At 46.5% G+C, this 24,257-nt stretch overlaps 1 protein-coding gene across 1 annotated transcript in view; it reads left to right on the top strand.

Annotated features, from left to right (window-relative positions):
* The first annotated feature begins 1,704 nt into the window (after positions 1-1,704).
* GAD2 (glutamate decarboxylase 2) overlaps positions 1,705-24,257 on the top strand; it is a 94,088-nt gene continuing 71,535 nt past the window's right edge. The window contains exons 1-7 of the mRNA XM_032144922.2: positions 1,705-2,426; positions 3,131-3,190; positions 3,363-3,512; positions 4,525-4,758; positions 9,343-9,433; positions 9,996-10,108; positions 15,427-15,542. Coding sequence (XP_032000813.1) covers positions 2,351-2,426; positions 3,131-3,190; positions 3,363-3,512; positions 4,525-4,758; positions 9,343-9,433; positions 9,996-10,108; positions 15,427-15,542 — 840 coding nt within the window. The 5' untranslated portion in view covers positions 1,705-2,350. The remainder of the gene's footprint in view (positions 2,427-3,130; positions 3,191-3,362; positions 3,513-4,524; positions 4,759-9,342; positions 9,434-9,995; positions 10,109-15,426; positions 15,543-24,257) is intronic.

Genomic DNA, 24,257 nt, shown 5'->3' with positions numbered 1-24,257 from the left:
TCTTTGGGGGTTTTGTGTGATTTAAATGCTTGCTTTTAAGAACCTTTATGTTTTCAACTATCATCCATAGTAGAAAAGTTCTGCAACCCAAGACTGCTGGCTTGAAGCAAAACCTTTGCAGGATTTGATATGGATTTCAACAAAGAACCAGCCCCTGGGAGGCTAGAGAGAGCTGCGGAGCTGCCATGCCTGAAGTGCAGATGGCTGAACCACAAGTCTTTAGGTTTCCGGGGTTGTTATCGTGGTGACCTGGAGTGTTAGAGCCAGGACCGCAAGAAAGAGGAGCCAAACTGAGCCCTGAGTTTTCGACCACCCGGGCTCCCACAGCCTGGTCCAGACTTCACCTAGCACCCTCAGTGCCAGCCTTCGGCAGGACGCTATCAACGCCCGACTGGTTCCCTGCTCTCACCCTGGCGCCTGGGCCCAGCTGCCATAGTGTGAATCCCATGACTCCTCAGGGAACCCCTGGACTCAGGCACGCGAGAAGAAGACAGCGCTTTGTGGAGAGAATTGACCAGGGACAGTTGTGCCCGAGCACACAGGACTTGGGCCTGTATGCGTCCAGCATGGGCCGCAAGATGTCCCTTCTAAGCGAGGGTCGAGGGGGTGCTCGCCCAGACGGGATCCCCGGGTCTCTGCTTTGTTAGCAGCTTTGGTGGCTGGTTCAGGAGGTCAGAGAAATAAAACGGCTTGTGAACACAATGGAAATGACAGGCGCTCTGGCCAGGCGCGGGGAAGGCAGCCGCTTCGGGAAGCCGACCTCAGCCCTTTCCCGTCTCTCCCTCCCTCCCTCTCCCCCAGAGCCCCGGAGCTGCGAGGTGCACTTGAAGTTGATCTCCACTGCCAGGAGAATGCAGCGCAAACTGTCAAAGGGCTCCCAATCCTCAGGGCGTCCTCCCTGTCTGTAATAGCTTTTTGCAGAAAGGAAATCATCAGAAAGATTCTGACTTTCTCTTCCTTTCTTTATTAGAAGAAGAGAAAACCCTTCCTAATACGCCTCAAAGAGAACCAATCTCGCGCTTCCGGGTCACCCGCTACCGCGAAGATTCTCTGGGGGCGGGGTGGGGGGGATTGGTTTGAAGCCCCTTAAAACGAGGGCCCTGCAGGCGATGCCTTCTTTCCTACTCGGATTTGTAAAGCCGAGATTGCTTAGTTGGAAACCCTGTTCTCCCCTCCCAGGCACACACAGATTCCCCTTACACGCAAGCAGCGGGCCCTTCCACGCCTCCGCGGGCCAAGGTCAGCAAATGCCTTGATTCCATTCCCCCACCCGCCATCAATCCTGCCGACTGGCCGCTCTGCCTCATTCTCTTCCAAGAAGTTTCCATTCGTTTTATTTTTTTTTCCCCAGCCCGAGGTCCTCAGTAGACTCCAGCGTGGATTTTAATTGCCTCAATCAGCAGTCATTCTCCCCAGCCGTCACTCAGAGCCTGGACGGTGGGTCCCGCGATCTATCCCTTGGCTGCGCAGGAACGGTGCGTCCCCGGGTACGGCGCGGTTCAGCAGGCAGGCGTCAGGTTCTACTAAGGCGCTGAAATGAGCCCATCAGCGGGTAGGAGCCCTTCCCCCGCCGTCTCCTCCCCAGGCTCGTGAACGGCGCCTGATGCCGGCCTGGGGCGCGAGCTCTCGAGGTCGCAGCGACCTCAGCACCTGCTTGGAGGAAAGCGGCGCGAGAACCCCGCTTCCTTTCCCTCAGCTGGAGCCAGACCTCAAACAACACCCCAATAGATGCACACAGAAAACTCCTCTGGGCCACGCTTCCCGCCTCGCCGAAGTCTCCCCAGTCTGCCCCTCGCTGACGCTGGCGTGCAGCGGCCGTGGCAGCACCCGGGACAGCGGCCGCCCGCACTTCCCGCCTCCGGCTCGCCGGAGGACGCGCTGGCACGCCTCCCACCCCCTCACTCTGACTCCAGCTGGCGTGCACGGTCTGCCTCGCATCCTCACGACTCAGCTCCCTCCCTCTCTTGTGTTTTTTTTCTCCGCCGCCCCCTCATTCATCCCCACTGGGCTCCCTTTCCCTCAAATGCTCTGGGGCTCTCCGCGCTTTCCTGAGTCCGGGCTCCGAGGACCCTTAGGTCTTCTTAAAAGAGTCCCCATCTCTTTTTAAGGCTCCCCGGCTTCCAAAGGGTTGCCACGTCCCTAAACCCTGTCTCCAGCTCGCATACACACACGCACAGACACGCACGTTTTCTGTTCCTGCGTGACACCCGCCCTCGCCGCTCGGCCCCGCCGGTCCCCGCGCGGTGCCCTCCTCCCGCCACACGGGCACGCACGCGCGCGCAGGGCCAAGCCCAAGGCAGCTCGCCCGCAGCTCGCACTCGCAGGCGACCTGCTCCAGTCTCCAAAGCCGATGGCATCTCCGGGCTCTGGCTTTTGGCCCTTCGGGTCGGAAGATGGCTCTGGGGATTCCGAGAATCCCGGCACAGGTAGGAAGGAAAACGGGGGCCTGCGGCGGGCGAGTTTGGCGGTGGTCTGGGGTTTGCGGAGCTACGGAGAAGACGAAGGAGGTTTTTCCACCTGCAACAGGAAACTTTTTCGGGCGCTTCTCCCTGCTTTTGGGCTAAGTCCTTGACGGCCCAAGAGCTCAAGACCTCCACAGCCTCTTGTCCCCTGGGAAGACGCCCAAATAGTCTCGGGCCCCTTCCACAGAAGGTTGGAAGAGCCCCCCAAAGACCGCGGTGTCTCGGGGACATGGAATTCCATGGGCCTGGGGCGCTGCTAAGATCCGGGTGTCTGGACCCTGGGGAGGGACGGAGTGACCGTGAAGATAGAAAAAAAAATGGGAAAGGTGAGAGATTTCTTGGTCTAGAAAGACAGCCTGCGAAAAAAAATGGATAGCTTCAATGTTTAGGAAAACTCGTCCAAGCTAGGCAGGGAGAGGAGTTTGCCTGAGCCGATTGGCACCTGGAAGGGCAGCAGTGTGGGCTTCTCCTTGGGAAACAGATGAAGGAAATGCGGGCCGCCAGCCTCCCGCACCTGCCGGCCTCACCGAGTCCTGAGCGGCCCCCAGGAGGAAGGCGGCCCCTTCTAGGACCCCGGACTGATTGATTTTCACACAGGACGAAATTTCACACGTCCGTCTGTTGTTCTCTTTCTGCCTCGCTGTCTGCCTGCCTGTTCTTCCTTGCAGCGCGAGCCTGGTGCCAAGTGGCTCAGAAGTTCACGGGCGGCATCGGAAACAAACTGTGCGGTGAGTGCCCAGGGACCCGGGCGGGCAAGGTCGGCCCGCGGGGTCCAAGCCGTCTTCTCACCTCCGCATCCGGGTCAGCGGAGTCGGGGTTTCCTGGCTGCGGGTAGGCGGGAGCGAGGGAGCCGGGCCCGGCGAAGGATTGACGAGGCCCGCGTTCGGTGTCCTTACCCAGCCCTGCTCTACGGAGACGCCGAGAAGCCGGCGGAGAGCGGCGGGAGCCAAGCGCCTCGGGCCGCCGCCCGGAAGGCCGCCTGCGCCTGCGACCAGAAGCCCTGCAGCTGCCCCAAAGCGGATGTCAACTACGCGTTTCTCCATGCAACAGGTGAAGACTCGGCCGGGAGCCCCGGGGCGCCCCTGCCGCTTTCTCTGCCCCGCCCACCGCGGCCGGTGCGGGTCTGGCGCTGAGAGCCGGACAGGGGCGTCGAGGTGGCAGTGGAGGCGGGACCTGCCAGAATTTTTAGATAAAAGCGAGAAATGCGGGACCTGCCCGCTGGGTCCAAGCCCCCGAACCTGGCCTCCGAGCTCCAAGAGGGCTCTGAGGCCGTGGCGCTCTTCCCCCAGCGCGGTCCTTGGGGCGGCGGGTGGCCGATGATCCAGGTGCTCGTGGGCGCACTGAATCGATGACGGCTGGCTTCCCTAGGCCGCTGGGGCCTCGGGTAGAACTCGGTTTCCAAATACCGTGCCCGAGAATTCAGAATTGCATTTTTATTTCACGAGAGTGATTTGTAGCTGCAATCGCACAAGAGAACGATTCCATTCACATGAAACCCGCGCGCCAAGTTTTACCCCCGGGCACTTACCGTCTCCCAAATGTACGCGCGCGCACACACAGGCAGACACACATGCACACGCTCTCTCACACACACACACACACACTCTGACTTTAGAAACAGCAGGCCTTCCTATCAGACCAGAGATCCTAATGCACCTGTTCCACTTTAGTTTGCCCGAAGGCATTCGAGACAAACACTTCTGACGTGAAATATTTCCGTAAACATGTAAGATGGTTTACTGAGAAACAACGTTTAGGACGAACTCCTGCGAACTAGATAAACGGAGGTACACGCTCTTCAAAAAAAGAAAGCAAACAATATAAGTTATGAATTGAAATGCAGTAATTAATTTGGGGAAGAGGAGAAATCGTGATTTATCTCATTCATTCCCTTCACCTTTGAAAAATGTCTCCGTTTTAAAGAAAAATGTTAGTGCGCTTCCAAAAGCTTTATTTGACGTGAAATCTCTCAATTCAAAGAAATGTTATTGCCTCATCAAGATCTTGCCTCGAATATTTTCGAAGTAAAATTAAAATGTGGCATTTTAATTCCATTCTTTAGACCTGCTGCCGGCGTGTGATGGAGAAAGGCCCACTTTGGCGTTTCTGCAAGATGTTATGAACATTTTACTTCAGTATGTGGTGAAAAGTTTCGATAGATCAACCAAAGTGATTGATTTCCATTACCCTAATGAGCTTCTCCAAGAATATAATTGGGAATTGGCAGACCAACCACAAAATTTGGAGGAAATTTTGATGCATTGCCAAACAACTCTAAAATATGCAATTAAAACAGGTATTGTCTCATCGAAGATAATAAAGCTCTTTTTTCGTTTAAAATTTTTATTTTATTTTTTTCTATAAAATGTTTTGTTTGATGGAATTACTGATATTTTCAAAATTGCAAAGTTATTTTCATCATGTAAAAAATAGTCATTATTAGAATGATTCTAATCCAAAGCACCTTCCACTGTTATTGCTCATGCTTCTGAAGTTGATAACGTCAGAAACATGGTTTAAGTGTAAATCATCAGATTTTACATTGCATGTATTTGGACACGGAGGTTCAACCACTGGTGTAGAAGCAAGTATTCATCAGCAGAGACCAAGTGGAGAAAGAGAATATGGAAATAAAAGCTCCAAAAATGCATGATCCAAACAAAAGCCTGAATACCAGTGCTGTGCTGGTATTTTCTTTGGCATAAAACTGGTCAGAAACAGGACTCACCACCCTATTAATCATTGAGCGGGAGGGATGTTTTCACATTGTGTCAAATGGCCAACCTTTCAGATTTGAATTCACATTTTCACTTGTTTTTCAGGAAATGTGCACAACACACAAGCAGACATGATACAGACTAGCTTAGCAATTCAGCCATGTTATATAAGGATGTGTGTTCCTCCCAGCCACTGTATATGTGAGATAAAGAAAAAAGGGGGGAGGGGCAAATCAGATATCCTTAGGAGGAAATTTTTTTAAATGTACTTTTGTGGTCTCCTGGCTTTTCACAGGATTCTTTATATTCCATCCATGTTACAGCTTCATTTATAACATTTATTTGGGTGCATTCCGAGCTTTCATGTTATCTACACGAAGTCAGCTATTCATCTGCCCAGGTCTTGATTACCCTCGGTTTTTACATTGTCTCTAATCATCCTGATACACAATGGCTGACACTTCATTAAGGCACTAAAAATAAGTATGAATAAATTTCCAGGGGTGGGGAGGACTTTGTGGATCTAAATTGATGTGTAGCCTTTGAAAGATTTGCTAGCAAATAAAAAATGTGAAATATGACATGAACATTCATCACCATAGAAACGTCATCTTTTTAGATTGCAAATTTTTTGCTGATGAATTAGTATTACGCTAATCAATAACAAACATTCTTAAAATGTTTGCTGTGAGAAGTTTAGTTCTTTTTTTCTTTTTGTTCACATTATTTGTACCAACAGAGAAGAAAGGTAGGCATACAAAAAGCCTTGGGACATAGATTTCTGTCAAAGTCAGGCTATGGAATAGGAGTTTTGAAGGTGTATTAGACATCACCCTCAATTAACATTCATGAGGAACCCACGTGATATTTATACCAGGCATTAAAAATTTTCCTACCCCCCTCAGCTTTTCCTGCATTCATAGTGCAATCCTGAATGATGCTTTTAATTCATTATTTGACCCATTCCCCATACCTTATATTTAGATATGTTAATAGTAAATTGCTACTTATTGTTTGTATTGCTACCAAACCAAAAACAACCTATGGAAATGTTTTGTGTCTTCATCCTTGAAAGCTAGTGGTGCCTGAAATGCAGTCTACAGAGTTAAGTTAATGGGAACTGCAAGTCAATGAAAGTAATAGTTCTGTCTATCAACGTTGCATTTAGTGCCAGGAAAAGATGGGCTAATTCAATACTTACATTTTGCCATAATGCTTGTGAAACTGTTAGATGCCACTGTAATGCATTTTATTTAAAGTAGAAAAAAATGTGATGGATTAAGTTGGATTTCTAAGCAAGGCATATCGATTCAATCTCTCAATAGTTTTCATAACATATTTAGTCTGCTGGCCTTTTCCTTCAAATAGCATTTCAAAAAATTAACAGCAGTCATTTTCTCTATTCAGCTGGCAACTTTATAGATTTCTGTGCTATAACCGTCATACTTGTCATCTAGTACTATTTAGGGTATGTCAAATTAGTTACCATCCCTGCTACTACCAGACATTTTAATACTCCTCAAGAGATTATTTTATAAAATGTATATTATCATCTTGTTTCTACTGAGAGACCTTAACCTAATTTCCACTTGGGCTCCAAGCTTAGAGAGGAGTGAAGGGCAGTGGGAAAATGAAGTCTTCATGGATTGTTAAAATTACCTCTGTAAAAAGAAATGTTGGAACATGGAAAACTGAGCAGAGAATGAATGATAGAATTCCAGAATAATTTGCATTTGCAGAGATCATTAGATTTGGTGCTAGTGGTGGTGGTGCTGGCTGGGGAAGAGTAGGACTTAAATGTGGTCCTGAATCTTTTACCAAACCACCAGACAAAGGGAATTAAGCGTCAGTAGGTGAGGCAGCCCTAGTGTGAGTGTCGCCAGGACATAAAAAGCAGTTTGGACCGACTTTTGGCCTCTTCCCAACTGATCATGAGCACTAGGGTCAGAGTTGCCTGAGGCTGGTTGTTCACAGAGTCTGCGCATCCTTCGGGCTCATTTGCTAGTCTGCAGGGAGCATCCCTGAGTCTGAGCAGCCGGTTCTCACATCTCAAGCTCACCATCTTCCTGGCTGCACAGGCTGTGTGGCCACCCGATGCCTGACGCAGTGCGCTCTGCTCCCATCACAGGTCCTGGCAGGGTGGCGACAGCAGCAGGAGACCAAGGGCTGCAGGGACACCTGACCGATGGGGGGCAGGTCTCACAATTCCTTGGAGAGAGCCCTGCCTTGATTTGCTGGGCAGCCCTAGGAAGCAGCCTGTAGGGGCCACAGGACAAGAGCAAATGTCATTAGGGGAATATTTCTGCCAGAAATCAAGAGAGCCTGTTGATCTGACCTGTCTAACCATCTCCCTCCCTATTTTCACATCATGATCAGGGAATGAAATTTTTGAGGCAGGAGAGATTCAGGTGAAATGGCAGAACAAGGTGAAAATATATATAGGGAGGAAGGGAAACCTAGCAATGAAAGCATCAAACCTGTTCTCACTGTTTACGGAAAGTTATCATCAGGGTGAATTGGCCTTCTGATACCCAGAGGCACAACACACCCCTCGCAATCTCTCTGCATCTTATGCACAGGTTTTCATTCCCAAGTTTCACTAGAGTTAAATACTGTCTAATCATAGACACCACATTCATCCAGAAAATGAATATGAATTATAATCCTTATTAATTTACTCACTTGAATAAAAAAGGGTTAGAGAAAGAGCAATGAAGGAGCATCGAGAGGGAGGAAACGGCTGTGATTTCAGCTGCGAGCATAATGAAATGGGGAGTCAATGAGGCAGAGAGGAGTGAAGGGTTGCTCCAGACGTCAGTGGCCACAGCAGCAAAAAGGCCTCACCCTTCATGGATGGGTAAACTGAGGGGGTCAGCATCAGAGATAGAGGGGTACCACACGAGGCCACAGGGACATAAAACAATGCTGGAGAATGCACAATAGATGCACAAGTCCTGATCCCGCTAAAATGTGCTCCCTCCCAGCTTCTATCTTTTCTCAGTGCCTAACTCTCTGGCCACATGCCTGAGGCTGATAAAAGAGCACCCCAGTGCAGGAGATAAGCTGGCCATTGACTTTTGTCCCTGCTCTTCCCCATTGCCTTCCTTTATCTTGTTTTGCCTCTGCTGGAGATGAGAGATGATCACATCCCAGGCTTCAGACAGATGTCCAGGATGTGGAAGATACCTTTTGATCAGATGCTATTTCCATAATGGCCCATCTTCTAAAATTTTTGCTGCTGTGCAAATCACAGACCTATCGATGACAGGCTTCTGTGGAGCAAGAGGAGAAACTGAATGCTAGTGACATATTTATAATCACATTTTAAATAATAGCCTCAGGAGAATGTGGATGTCAATCCATTTAGAGAGTTTTAGAGGAATCTAGAAGTTAGATAAGCCTTGCTATGGACTGATCAGTCCATTGAATATATCTTTATGTATCTTGTTGATAAAACAGTGATATTGACTGTATGTGGCCTTATTTTAAATCACAACTATGGAGGAGCTCTGTTGTTTATAATTAACAAAGAAGAATTGACAAGAATTAGCTTTGTCCATGCCATCTTTAGACAATCATCACCTTTTAATCCAGGGCAAATCACTCAGCAGAGTGTCCTATTTTCTCATTTTTGCCCTGTCTTTTGTAATCATCAGCCATTTGTCACTGATATGATTATGAATGTTGGCATGCCTGGCGGATGTCATGGTATGACCGATACTCAGAACGACTACAACAAAAAAGGACTTCTAGCAGCATGAGTATAAAGGAGAAGTAACCTGTCTGAATGGCTGTGGGTTGCAGTAGCATTTTAGCTTGCGAAAATATTGAAAATAGAAAAGAAACTCGTGCAGGTTGCAAACCATATTTGTTATATTTATAGGGTACGATTAAAGGAAGATTTGTAGGGTATGTTTCAAGAAATATCAAAACTTAAAGTAGTCTTCATGGTTAGAGGAAACCCTTTTATGGTGTGTGTGTGTATGTGCATGTGTGTGTGTGTGTTCTTGTGCATACACACGTGTGTACATGTTGGATTTCTACTTATGGATTTCCTGTTACTGACAGATCTTTCAAGGTCCTTTAGCTAGAGAAATCATGTGTTTGAGAGGCATTTATTTTCATTGGAGGCAATCCTGATTCTGGTATTCCATTTTATTCAGGGCATCCTAGATACTTCAATCAACTTTCCACTGGATTGGATATGGTTGGATTAGCAGCAGACTGGCTGACATCAACAGCAAATACTAACATGTAAGTAGCCAAATGTGTTTTTATGTAATTTAGGATAATTATTAGTGACATTCCATAGTCTTTACATCTTATGTGAAAATGTTTTTAAGTAGCCACTAAAATAGTGATACAAACTTCTGAAGTGTGAGTGCTCACTTTAATGTAACAGAAAGTAGTCCTGATACATCTTCCATGTAATCAAACTCTATAAAATTTTTAAAACACAAAAGAGACTTTTTTCTGACATGTTTGATTTATTATTGTGCATAATGTCAAAGACAAATGGGACCAGATATTATATTTTAAATCATGTTACTCTGCAATATTTTTTATTTATTCAATACAAATAAATTCCCCTAGTGCATTATGTCAGTAATTGGAGCTCTCGACTGTAGGGATATAGAAGAAATAAACAAACATTTTGGAAGGCCTTTTTGAAATAATTTTCTCTCTGCTTAATGTTATAATCAAAACACTTGTAAATGTATGTTTTGAAAAAGGAAATAGTTCTGTAGCTATTGTAATGATTGTAAATTATTTATTTGAGTTACAGAGGTAAAATGTGGCCATTACTACATTTCAGGTTCACCTATGAAATTGCTCCAGTATTTGTGCTTTTGGAATACGTCACACTAAAGAAAATGAGAGAAATCATTGGCTGGCCAGGGGGCTCTGGCGATGGGATATTTTCTCCCGGTACATGATATTTCAACTTTCTTTGTGCTTTTCTTCTAATATGCAATGCCTTGTTGTAAACCTAGGGAAGATTAAATATCTAGCTTATGCCTCTGCTTAGGTTAAATAGACTGTGTGTTGATCAAAAGAATGAATGTGATTAAGTGCACATGACCATTGAACATGCCTCCAAGCTAAGTAACCCATGCTTGAACATCAGTTATTTGTGTGCAAAGCGAGCATAATCAGAGATGGTACTTACCCAGTGCTTCTACTGTGACCCTACAAGCAGGATGTACGGATAATGTGGAACAAAGATATCAAGATTCCTAATCAGGAAATTCACTCTCTGATGCTCTTCCTAGAATTAGTGAAAGGAAATGGGTAGCCTCATTTAATAAAGCATTTGCTGTTCAAGGGTGCATAGCAAGGTATATCTACTCAGTAGAGCATATGGACCACTCTGTCTTTGAAATAACAAGCACGAAAGTGGATTTACACTAATTTCAAGGAGGACAGAGAACGTCTTGGGAGAGAATTTCTTAGAGCAAAAAGAGAGGGTGATGATTTCAAGAGCTTTCTCATCCCTCCTCTTCTTTATCATGCCATTCAGTCTTTTCCATCCTGCCTTTTTATCACCAGCCTAAGCTGCATTCTAAGCTCCATTATTTAGATCTCTTCCAGCCAAGAGAATCAACCTGAAACAAAAAGCTGTGCCCTTGGTTTACGGTTCTGTGTGTGACCTTGGTTTGATGCAGAAAAGAAATAGAAGTTAGGAAGGCAATGGAAAGAGAGTCACTGACCCATGGAAAAGAAACCCGATGTGCAGACCATCAGCTAATCAGTGGCAGGAGCGGGTGTCATTAGTCCACTGAAACAGGACCCACCTGAGAGAGAGGCCAGAGCAACACCTGTCGTTGTGTCAGACAGAGCAAAGGCCAAGTCGTTGTGATCTCTCTTCAGCAAATCTACAAAGACAAGCAAATGATGGGGAGGGGGGGTGGTAGGGGAGAAAAGAAAAAGTGGAAAGAAGAAATGATGAGTAAGCAAGAGTGACCCCAAGGCCAGGGCTTAAGTTAAGCATGTTTGCCTGCAGGCTCTGGTCAGCTATTTTGTTTTATGTGTTTAAATATATAGCACAATTTTTCAGGTGCTGAAGGAAAAGGTGTTAGTTAAATGGAAGGGAAAATTAGCCTTTTAAAAGGTCATTGAACACCAGCTGTGATGAATTTTAAGCTAGCCTTTATTTTTTATGGCACTTAATACTTAGTTTTCCTTTGGAAAACCATCCCTGTTGAGGAAGCTTTGTCATCATTGCCTGATGCTTTGAAAACATTTTTCATGAGGAATGAGGTGGGGTACAGAGATCCACATCATTTCTACCTTTCTTCTTCCCACCTTTGTGTGGTTGGTTATAGGACTGATCTGTCCCTGAGATGAAGCAAGAACATGTTGGGCTGTATTTCTTTTCTTTTGTTTGCATTTATTTTATGCTGAATTTATTCCCGTGCCATAAGTTTTAATGGTCCCTGGGAGTAGGGAGACGACAGTTGTACCTGTTGACCCTGAAAATTTGACTAATTTGAATTAAGAGCTAGGCCTAATTTACCTGGCTGGTCTGAAAAACCTACATGCCCCAGAAAACATACACCCAGAGAAAGAATTCTCTTTGGCAGTTCTGTTAGGCTTAGAGCTTACCCTCCACCCTCATTGATGATGGGGGATTTTCACGTGGAGAAGACTTCAGCTTGAGCATGGGAATTATAGGCTTCCTTGGAGCCTAAAGACCCATTTGCTCTTACCCCAAGATGCAAGCCATAGATGTCACACTGCAGTGCAGTGCAGACATTGCAAAGTTGGGAGGAGACAGCAGAAAAGGTCATTGCAACCTGTTTCTGCTCTGCTTTCTACAAGACATCACAGAGGAGAAATGGCTCATCACATCCTTACTGGCTATGGATGCTATTCCCGGGAGCAACCACCCTTGCTACTGCAGTAAAGGGTCTTACAATTTAAAGGGTGGGGATAGAGAAAGCCACACATCTTATGCATCTGGGATCTAAAAGTCTCATTCCCTGGGACTCAATGTGAAGAGTTAGGTCTGTGACTTAAAACATACTGCGTCATACTTCCATCGATAATATCCAGAGCCTTCATGCTTCGTGGAAAGTCCTTTAGGACTCCTAGAATAAATCTGCTTTTGTGATGTCACCTACACTGGGAACCAGAGAAATATGGAGCCTTCCTTACTGCTCAGCAGGTCACAAAGCACAAAAACTAGAGAGGGGCTAGGAAAGAAAGCTTGGCTTAGTCACAGACCTTTTCCTAACTAACAGGGTTTTCATAATGTTTCAGCACTTGCTTTTATTTATGTATTTTATTTTTTATTTTTTTGAGACAGAGTCTCACTCTGTCGCCCAGGCTGGAGTGCAGTGGCACGATCTCAGCTCACTGCAACCTCCATCTCCTGGGTTCAAGCAATTCTTATGCCTTAGCCTCTAGAGTAGCTGGGATTACAGGCATGCACCACCATGCCCAGCCAATTTTTGTATGTTTAGTAGAGATGGGATTTCACCATGTTGGCCAGGCTGGTCTTGAATTCCTGACCTCAGGTGATCTGCCCACCTCAGTCTCCCAAAGTAGCACTTGCTTTTACATCCTTTCTTAGAGGATTTGTAGGAAATAAGAGCAGGTAGCGCTCACGCATTTGTCCTCAGGCCTCTGTTACACAAAACGGTCTTCTCTGCCTGGAGGCCCAGAAGCCTCTTTCTCTCACTCAGGGCTGCTGAGCCTTTAGCCAGAGGACAGCTGAGCTGCAGAGTGAGGTGTGGGAGGGCAGGGCTGGAAGCTTCAGAAGAAATGCATGTGAAGAGCACTTTCTTTGGGTACATCTTCCCCTTTCTCTTCTCCCCTCCTTCCTTCTCCAGCCTCTTTAAGAACAACTAAATTCTCAAACAAGATCATTTTGCTCTCCACAAGGGACATTTGGCAATATCTATAGATACTTTTGATTGTCTGGGGGAGAGGGTGCTATGGGCATCTGGTGGGTAGAAACCAGGGATGCTGCTCAACACTTACAATGCCCAGGTCAGCCCTCACCAGTTATGTTGCCCACAATGTCAGTAAGTGCCAAAACTATGAGCTAGGATGGAATTTCCTTTCGAAGCAGACCCTGCTTCCAGCATCCTACAGTCAGCCTTTCAGACTGGGTGTCTGCTCAGAGCAGGCGTGACCTGGATTCTACCTGTCCTGTGTCTCTAGAGTCCAGAAAGGAAGGAATCGCCCTGATTTTGACTGAGGACAGAGGCATGGATCTGGGCGATGAGTGCTGTGTGCTAGGCGGCCTGCTTGGGTCAGAGCCCAGGGCTTAAGAGACAAAGGTCATACCCCTGCCTGGGTCATTCAGCTTGACATGGAGCCCTCCTGCTTCTCAGCCACCAGGAAGGAGAGTAACTCACAACACTCATGTGACGGCAGAGCTTGGGGTGTTCCCCTGGGTCAGGAGGTAGAGGCAGTACCTTCACTCTGCCCCATGGCCTCATGTCTTCCATCCCAGCTTATTAATTTGCATTCACAGCAATCTGTCTTTCCTGAATTGCAAATATCCTAAACTTCCCAACAGCCCTGGGTTTTCTTTGCTTGTCAAGTGAGACTCTACTTATAAGACACAAATCTTAAGGCGTGGAATCCCTGACAACCTTTGGATGACACAGAAAAAGTAACACAATATGGACTGGAAATTCTCTTAGTTGTACGTTTTTCTATACTTATGAAATAAGTTTTGTTAGCTAATACAATTCTATTTCAATGATGTCTTTGAGAGGGAAGAACTAGTTTAGAGGGAATGAACAGATGAGTATGGTGAGATGGACTTGGAGGTTTATCCTTTATAACAGGGGTCCCCAACCCCTTGATGGTGGATCGGTACAGGTCTGCGGTCTATTAGGAACGGGGCCACAGAGCAAGAGGTGAGCAAGGGGCAAGTGAGCATTACCGCCTGAGCTCTGCCTTCTGTCACATCAGCAGCTGCATGAGATTCTCATAGGAGCGTGAACCCTATTGTGAAATGCGCATGCGAGGGATCTAGGTTGCATGCTCCTTACGAGAATCCAATTAATGCCTAATGATGTGAGGTGGAACAGTCTCATCCCAAAAGCATTCTCCACCCCACCCCTACCAGCCTCCGACCTTCCGTATGTGGAAAAATTGTCTTCCACGAAACGCATCACTGCTGCCAAAAAGGTTGGGGACTGCTGCTCAGTAAAAATTGTTGATTAGGCCAGGCGTGGTGGCTCACACCTGTAATCCTAGCACTTTGTGAGGCCGAGGCAGGTGGATCATTTGAGGTCAGGAGTTTGAGACCAGCCTGGCCAACATGGTGAAACCCCCCCGTCTCTACTAAAAATACACAAAAAAATTAGCTGGGCGTGGTGGCACATGCCTGTGGTCCCAGCTTCTTGGGAGGCTGGGGCAGGAGAATCGCTTGAACTCGGGAGATGGAGGTGGCAGTGGGCGGAGATCGTGCCACTGCACTCCAGCCTGGGCGACAGAGTGAGACCCTGTCTCAAGAAAAAAAAAAAAAGTTGATTAACAGTTTACATCAGTAACAGCTGATTTATCTTAATCCAAGTGCAAGGCACTGAATGAGTTGAAATGAAAAAAAAAAAGGTTTCTCCATCCAGATATAACCAGAATTTTACACATCTAATGCAGAATGACCACGCTCACAAGCTGGGATGGAGGCAAACCTTTTGCTTTTGAATTAAAAACCTCTTCAGGCCAGGCACGGTGGCTCACGCTTGTAATCCCAGCACTTTGGGAGGCCGAGGCGGGCGGATCACGAGGTCAGGAGATCGAGACCACAGTGAAACCCCGCCTCTACTAAAAATACAAAAAATTAGCTGGGCGTGGTGGCGGGCGCCTGTAGTCCCAGCTACTCGGAGAGGCTGAGGCAGGAGAATGACGTGAACCTGGGAGGTGGAGCTTGCAGTGAGCCAAGATGGCGCCACTGTACTCCAGCCTGGGCGACAGAGTGAGACTCCGTCTCAAAAAAAAAAAAAAACAAACAAAAAAAGCCTCTTCAAAGGGCTTCCAGCAAGAGTAGAATCCACTGCAGTTCCCCTTAATGACTGAGATGGGGTGTGGCAGTGGCACCTGTCCTGTCCCAGTGTGCCCTCTGGGGTAGCTCCTTTGAGTCTGAGGATTCAGTTTAAAGATAGTCAATAGGGTTTTCTTCTGAGTCCAAGGAGGACTCAGGTCAGTGGAAATAAGGAATGTTGCTTGCATGTGAAATGAGGTTGATAATAAATAAAGTAACTGTGTGTTGCTGTGCACTTTAGGTGGCGCCATATCTAACATGTATGCCATGATGATCGCACGCTTTAAGATGTTCCCGGAAGTCAAGGAGAAAGGAATGGCAGCTGTTCCCAGGCTCATTGCCTTCACGTCTGAGCATGTATGTGTTTCTGTTCCTTCCAAGTTTAAGGTTATGCTCCATAAAGCCTGAGTTGAAGGAATGATGGCCGGAAATGCATTATCCCCAGAGGCCCTCTTTCTGGAAGACACCTTGGGAGAGAATGGGGGAGAAAGCTGAGTGGTACTATGGGGTGTCCTCCTTGACTCTTTGAAATTCAGGAAAACCCTCAAAGATAAAGGAGCAGCCTGGGCAATATAGTGAAACCCCATCTTCACAGAAAATTAAAAGAAAAATAGCCTGATGTGGTAGCACAAACCTATGATCCCAGGACGCTGAGGTAGCAGAATTACTTGAGCTCAGGAGGTTGAGACTGCAGTGAACCGTGATTGCACCACTACACTCCAGCCCGGATGAAAGAGCAAGACCCTGTCAAAAAAATAAAAAATAAAAAATAAAGGAAAATATTTTTAGCTCTAGTTCCTACCCTTCGCTTCTGTGCAATTAAGTTGCATATTAAGGGAAGGGGAGGAGGAGGGAAGGCAGAGGGACTGTGAGCTCATTTGGACCAATGATGCTAGGCCCATGTAAGCAAAACTCCAGAGGAGCCTTTGATACAGTTTTTCTGTTTAAAGACTCAGCCCACTGATCTGATAGATATTCTGCCCTCATGGTGCCTTGAGTCTTTTTTTTTTTTTTTTTGAGACAGTCTTGCTATGTCACCCAGACTATAGTGCAGTGGTGCAATCACAGCTCACTGCAGCCTCAGCCTCAACTTCCTAGGTTCAAGCAATCCTCCCACATCAGCCTCCTGGATAGCTGGGACTCCAGATATGTATCACCATGGCTGACTAATTTTTCTATTTTTTATAGAGACAGGTCTTGCAGTGTTGGCTAGGCTGGTCTCAAATTCCTGGCCTCAAGTGATCCTTCCACCTCGGCCTCCCAAAATGCTGAGATTACAGGCGTGAGCCACCATCATACCCAGCCTGAACCATTTAACATTCATCTTTGGCTGACTTGACCCGAGGTTTTGTTACCATAAAGAAATAGCACCGGACCAGGCATGGTGGCTCATGCCTGTAATCCCAGCACTTTGGGAGGCCAAGGCAGGTGGATCATTTGAGGTCAGGAGTTCAAGACCAGCCTGACCAACATGGTGAAACCTCATCTCTACTAAAAATACAAAAAAATTAGCCAGGCAAGGTGGCAGGCACCTGTAATCCAAGCTACTCAGGAGGCTGACACAGGAGAATCACTTGAATCCAGGAGGCAGAGGTTGCAGTGAGAAGAGATCGCATCAGTGCACTCCAGCCTGGGCAACGGAGTGACACTCCGTTCTCAAAAAAAAAAAACCAAAAAAAACCCACAAAAACAAACAAAAAACCATAAGACTCTTCCTTCATGATCTCTGCCTCACAGTAGCCTGGGCTCTGGAATACAGCTGCCTCAGAGACAATCAGGAAGACCTCTGATAGCCAGGGAACTAGGAGGCAGAGAGGGAGGAAGGGCCTAGAGGGAGACTCAGGGCTCCTGTAAGGAAATGTCCCTCAGGAGACGCAGGGAACCGTAGTGGGTCTCAGATCCAGATCCACCATGAAATTTTCCTGTTTCCTATTTTAAGTGAGGTATGTGTGTCTATGTGTGTGTGTCTTTCTCTGTGTGTGTCTGTAAGTGTCCATGACAAGGAAACAGATTGGAAATCAGTGGATACAGTTCATTACCACAGCAGTAGCTGTGGAATTAAAGGAAACTAGCAATTCCATGTTAACAAATTATCAAAGCATCTTGTTTTCAGTCATCTTTTGGGGTTTTATTATTTTGTTAAATGTCGTTCTTCAACGTATAGGGGTCACACTGGGCAAAGACCACAGCCTAAAATTACTTAGTATTTTACCTTTCTGTTGCTGCTGGAACAAATGATCATAAACTTTGTGGCTTACAACAATATGAATTTATTATCTTATAGTTCTGGGGGTCAGAAATCTAAAATGGGAAAAGCAGGGCTGTATTCTTCCTGGAGGCTCTCTGGAAGAATCCGTTTTCTTGCTGTTTCCAGCTTCTAGAGGCCACCTACATTTTTTGGTTCATCTTCAGAGCCAGCAGCATAGCGTCTTTGGATCTCCCTCTTTCTCTCTCTCTCACCTCTGCTTTTACCACCACATCTCTTTCCACCTGTGGCTCTCCTGCCTCTCTCTTTTGGATCTACTCAGATAATCCAGGGTAATCTCCCGTCTCAACCTTAACCTAATCACATCTGTAAAGTCGCTTTAACCATGTAAAGTAACATATTCACAGTGTTGAAGATGAGAATGTGGTTTTTGTGGCCGGGATTATCTGTTATTCAGCCCACCCTACCTAGTACCCCAGCAGGAGATAACTTTCTTTTCTCAGCTTCTCCAAGGATAGAAAAACGTGATCTATTTTTCTCCTCAATTACTATTTTCCTGAAATGGGTTTGGACCCCTAAATAGTTACATGTTACTACACTCTCAGCCTCAAAAAGTCCATATGATCTTTTATTGGGCATCTTTTTCTTTTGGCTTCCAGGCTGCATCCACAAGTTAAAATGAGTTTGGTCCAGCAGCAAGCCACTCTGCGCTCTCTGCCGGGCATCTCTGGTTTGGGCATGAGCTTCTCAGCCTCATGCTTTATGTAAAGTGACTCAGACTTGCCCAGAAAGATCAGGCCATGTGGTCTGAGGATCTAAAATAACAATTTTGCTCTACCTTCTTTTCCTGATAGCGTAAACTCAGTCTACTTTTTTTTTTTTTTTTTTTTTTTTGAGTCAGAGTCTAGCCCTGTCACCCAGGCTGGAGTGCCATGGCGTGATCTCTGGAGTGCAGTGGTGCAATCTCAGCTCACTGCAACCTCCATCTCTGGGGTTCAAGCGATTCCTCCTGCCTCAGCCTCTGGAGTAGAGTAGCTGGGACTACAGGCACGTGCCGCCACACCTGGCTAATTTTTGTATTTTTAGTAGAGACAGGGTTTCACCATGTTGGCCACGCTGGTCTTAAACTTCTGACCTCGGGTGATCCATCCGCCTTCACCTCCCGAAGTGCTGGGATTACAGGCGTGAGCCGCCACGCCCAGACTACTTCATTTCTGAGAAAGAAACACAGTTCGGCTGTATAACAACCATTTGACTCTCCCTTCTCCTTCTTGTGTCTCCGTCTATGCATACAGTTGTGAAAGATCATTTGAATTACGAAGCTCTCCTAAACTACCAATAGGTTCTAACTTTGGCCTATCATTTGGGTTATCATTGCCTTATCATTTTTGACAAATAGTTTTTCTAATATATAACACCTTATATCTGACTACTATTTGACAGTTTCCAAAACACTTTGAAGATATGGAACTTTGATTCTCACAGCAACCTTATGGGACAGGTAGAACAGAGATTGTTATCAGCATTTTACAAATGAGGAGGGTGAAATTAGCTAGGTAGGTAGAGCCAAGATCCAACTGGGTTTACTGGGTTCAAGACCAGTGAGCTCCATGCACCGACTACCACTGTAGAAACCAGGTTAAAAGATTCAGCAACAGAGCTTTGTATACAGCAGCTCATCAATTGACTTAACATCTTATACCTTCCCTGATCAAGTTTCCACGAGGAGCTATTTTCTTAATGTGAAATTGATGCTAATTTGTGACTTTCTCTTTCCACCAAAAACATTCTCATCATCTCATAGGGTTGCGCTGGAGGGGGTTTTCGGAGCTCATTTAAAGTCGTCCTGCATCTTCTTGAACCCTTGACCCTAACCATCCTGGACAGGTGAGCTCTTAAAAGTGAGTCTTGCCTTTGAAGCTGCAGGTTAAGAGGTAACACGATCCCCATCGCTAGTTCCTTCTGGGCTCTAGACCTCAGACATTATTTTCAATTCATCATTTAGTGTAGCTTCCATCTGGCTTCAGGCCAGGCCACATATTTTCTTGGTCTTTTCAGAGTTTACAATCACACTGTCTCCACCAGCTCCAGAAATAGATCTCCAGAGGCGGAAAAAAGAAAATTACCAAGTCATTTCTCAAATGCCTTTTCTCCGGCTAGACAGCATCAGTCTTGGCATGGAGGCTTCTTTCCTCAATTGCTTGGCTGGCAGGGAGAAAGGATAATGGAGGGGCTGCTGTGTTGACTCAGTGAGGAGAGGGAGGCCATGGGTCAAGACAGACGCTGCTTTGGGTGTTCTCTCTTCATGTATTTTGAGAGGTTTCCAAGGCCGAAGACTCCTGGAAAATCAAATGAGAGCCTTATAGAACTTGTGCCTCAGTGCCTGGGACACAGAGAGCTCTGCATAAATATCAACCAACTTTAAAAACCAACAACCTTGGCCGGGTGTGGTGGCTCATGCCTGTAATCCCAGCACTTTGGGAGGCCGAGGCAGAAGGATTACTTGAGGTCAGGAGTTTGAGACCAGCGTGGCCGACATGGTGAAACCCCGTCTCTACTGAAAATACAAAAATTAGCCAGGTGTGTTGGTGGGCACCTGTAATCCCAGCTACTCGGGAGGCTGAGGCAGGAGAATCACTGGAACCCGGGAGGCAGAGGTTGCAGTACACCAAGATCGCACCACTGCACTCCAGACTGGGCAACAGAGTGAGTGAGACTCCGTTGGAAAAAAAGACCAAAAAAACCCACCTTGTTTTACAGATGAAGACACCAAGCCCCAGAGGTGGGGGATAATTTGCCCATGGTGTCACAGCCAGTCAATGGCAGAGCCAGATTCGAAGCCTTAATAATTTCTCAGTAATACAACACTGCTCTTTATAAACTTTTTTTTTTTTGCATTCAGTGTATTTTATTGAATTGAAAAATAATTCATTTGATGTGTCATCTAAGGATAGGCTCTGGAATCAGACAAACACAGGTTGAAATATTTGGTTTTATCACGTACTAGCTGTGTGACACTGGACAAGTTACTTAACCTTGCTATGCCTCAGTTTTCTGATCTGGGAAAGGAAAGTCATATTAATGCTCTTCTCATAGGACTGTTGGGTTCAATTAGACACCATCACTGAAGAGATTAGCATAGTGGCCAGCCTAACACTGCTCTTTCTACTACTGGGTTGGATGTCCTGAGCGCCTCTCTCTGGCTAGCTGCTCTAAATTGACTTGTAGCATCCTTTCTTAAATCCCATTTTCCCCATGTTGGTTATTCTTTTTTTGTTTGTTTGTTTGTTTTGAGATGGACTCTCTCTCTGTTACCCAGGCTGGAGTGCAATGGCGCCATCTTGGCTCACTGCAATCTCCGCCTCCCTGGTTCAAGCGATTCTTCTGCCTCAGCCTCCTGAGTAGCTGGGACTACAGGTGCATGCCACCACACCCAGCTAATTTTTTGTATTTTTAGTAGAGACAGGGTTTCACTATGTTGGCCAGGCTGGTCTCGAACTCCTGACCTCAGGTGGTCCAGCTGCCTTGGCCTTCCAAAGCTGGGATTACAGGCATGAGCCACCGCGCCCGGCCCCATGTTGGTTATTCTCATGCTAATTTCCTGATCTACTGAACCAGTCACATTACTATCCCTTCTTCCAATCTGAGCACTGAGTTTGTAACTTGGCATGTTTAGAGCCATAGGGATGGGAACGACATTGCGAGACTCTGTGGCCTTCTGCATCCAACCAGAAACGTTCAGATATTCATGAAGGGAAGAGTCATTTTGTTTTCTAAATGACCCTTCACTCTCTGTCTGTTGCACTCCACCAAAGCTACCCACTTCTTTTCTGGCCACCAACACAGACTAGACCTTCACTAATCTGATGAGGAGGGCAACCTATTAAATTTTTCTGGTTGTTTGAATCAACTGTTTTCTTGTAAAACTTGAATAAGACTAAATTGAACAACTAGTCTTTCTGTGGCAAGCGTTTAAGAATTCCAATATTACTTTTCTGTAAAATATAGAATCACAAAATCTCAGAATTGAAAGTGATCTTAAATATCCTTTGGTTCAACACATCCTTTGTTGGAATCTCATCCTGTTCCCCAAATCTTCAGTCATACAAAGCCTTGGCAAAAATTAACTTGATGAGTTTTAGGTTCTCTCTTGAAAGTAGGTTTAGAGGGAAGCTAAGATCCCAGCTCAATAATTCACATCTCCAGCTCTGAATCCTTTGAAAGCCTAAACCATGAGCTCAATTCCAAATTCCTCTTATTTCTTGTGTGGCACAAGCTCGTCCAGAAATAGCTTCCACGAAACAGCATAACCTCATCTAGGAAACATATTCTTCATAGTCGTAACAGACAGTGGATCTTTAGGCAAATCACCATAACTAATTCACTCCACTCTTCACACGCCAAGCCCGGCCCACACCCATGTCCCCCGGAACCAGTTGCCAATGTTCTGCTGAGGCCCCTTGTGACTTCGACCCACTTCTGTGGGGAAGTAATTCTCAAAATTGCTCTATTTTAGTTTATTATTTTATTTTAGAGACAGGATTTCACCCTGTTACCCAGGCTGGGTACAGTGGCATAATCATGGCTTGCTGAAGCTTCAAACTCCTGGGCTCAAATGATCCTCCTGCCTCACCTCCTAAGTAGCTGGGCCTACAGGCTTGAGCCACCACATCTTCAGAAAGATGGCTTTCTTTTCTTTTTTCTTTTTTTTTTTTTTATTTGAGATGGAGTCTCACTCTTGTCGTCCAGGCTGGAGTACAATGACGCAATCTCAGCTCACTGCAACCTCCGCCTCCCGGGATCAAGCAATGGTCCTGCCTCAGTCTCCTGAGTAGCTGGGATTACAGGCGCCCACCACCACACCTGGCTAAGTTTTGTATTTTTAGTAGAGACGGGGTTTCACCATGTTGGCCAGGCTGGGCTCGAACTTCTGACCTCAGGTGATCCGCCTGCCTCAGCCTCTCAAAGTGCTGGAATTATAGGCGTGAGCCACCGCACCCAGCCAGAAAGATGACTTTCACATATCATTATTGGAGAGGTTTTTAGTTTCAAAAATAGATCTCCTTTAAAAAATTCTTTTAAACAGTGACCTGTTTGGAAACAGGGCTGTTTGGGCAATTTGGAAACAGATGACTTCCACAAAATGTATTGCTCCCCCTTAGTCAGAACTGACAGTGAGTGAAATTGTGGGCTAAATCTATTAACCTTCAGCACCCCTGCTCTAGTGCTGCATTCCTACCTCCTTCTCACCTCAGGGCCCTCATCACGCCCATGTTATTTTCTCCTCTATCCAGCCCATCCAAACCTCCTCTCAGGAAAGAACCCGAAAGCCATGCTGAGATGTAAGCGATAGGTAAGACCTCCCCATTGCCTCTCCTGGGGATATTCCCATCGCACTCAGAGAGGCAAAGGCGTGAGGTGCTGAGACACAACTCAGCCACTGTGCAGAGAGATGCTTCCCTTATTCCTTCCTTCCTTCCTTTAGTGCTGCAGGCGCCAGGCATTGCTTCTGGCATGGGGGAGAGAGCAGTGGGCAGAACACACCCAGTGCCCGCTCTCAGCGAGCATCCTTTGTTCTGGGGAAGAAAGGGATGGGAAGGGGCTCCTGAGATCCCATCCACGCCAGGTGACGGATGCTCCCTTATTCCCAATGCCAGGTCAAAAGTGGCTGAACAGACTTACTGTTCTCCAGGTTAGTGTTAAAGCCTGTGAGCTTTGGAATTGATGAAATGGTGACAGACCCTGCTCTGCCACCTCCCAAGGCGTGACCCTTTGTCTCCTCCTCATCTGTAAAATGGGGATGATGATACCCAGCTTCTGTAGTTGTGGGGAGGATGAAGCAAGATGATACATGGGAAGGGCAGTGCACTGTGCATGGCTCTCGGTGAGCCCCTCACAGATGACACTGTCGTTAGAAGGAGCTGAGCCTAGCCAGGAGGCGAGACAGAGGGAGCAGGGAGAGCGGAGTCGGGGCCAGTGATTTCCTTAAGAAGGATGTGCCCTTCCTCTCAAAGTGCCAGAGCAACACTCAAGGATCCACAGCCTTGGGAGAGCCTAGATCCTAGACTGCTACTTGTATAATTTTGAGATTTCCCTACATACATATATTTATTTTAAGGAGTAAAGTGAATTAGCCGGGCACAGTGGTTCATGCCTGTAATCCCAGCACTTTGGGGGGCCGAAGCAGGTGGATCACCTGAGGTCAGGAGTTTGAGACCAGCCTGGCCAACATGGTGAGACCCCACCTCTACTAAAAATACAAAAATTAGCAGGGCGTAATGGCGGCGCCTGTAATCCCAGCTACTTGGGAGGCTGAGGCAGGAGAATCGCTTGAACCCGGGAAGCAAAGGTTGCAGTGAGCTGAGATCGCACCACTGCACTTCAGGGTCACAGGGCGAGACTCCATCTCAAACACACACACACATACACACACACACACACACAAAAGAAAAGAAAGGGATTGACATGAATTGTGTTTGAAGATTTCAAAATGCCACTCGAGGTAATGAGGGAAACCTGAGGACAGTATCACATTAGGTAGGAGGATGGGAGGATAGGAAGGGCTACCCTTTTTGGGGATAGCCCAAAAACTGATATGTAAGACACATCACATGCCACAGCTACACTTCTCACATCAATTCTGCCAAGAAAGGACTTCATCATTGCACCTGAGCAAATCATGGCTCAGCATGAGAAAGTAATTTGCCTAAATAGAAGCAGGTGTCAAACCCTCATCATTGTGCCTCACATCACCTCTTTCCATTACACACTTTCATTCACTCTTCATGATCCACAAATCATAGGCCGGGCGCGGTGGCTCACGCTTGTAATCCCAGCACTTTGGGAGGCCGAGGCGGGCGGATCAC

The sequence above is a fragment of the Hylobates moloch genome, unplaced genomic scaffold (genome assembly GCF_009828535.3).
Source record: "Hylobates moloch isolate HMO894 unplaced genomic scaffold, HMol_V3 SCAFFOLD_3, whole genome shotgun sequence".
Lineage (NCBI taxonomy): Eukaryota > Metazoa > Chordata > Mammalia > Primates > Hylobatidae > Hylobates > Hylobates moloch.
This window is presented reverse-complemented; position numbering and strand designations above follow the sequence as displayed.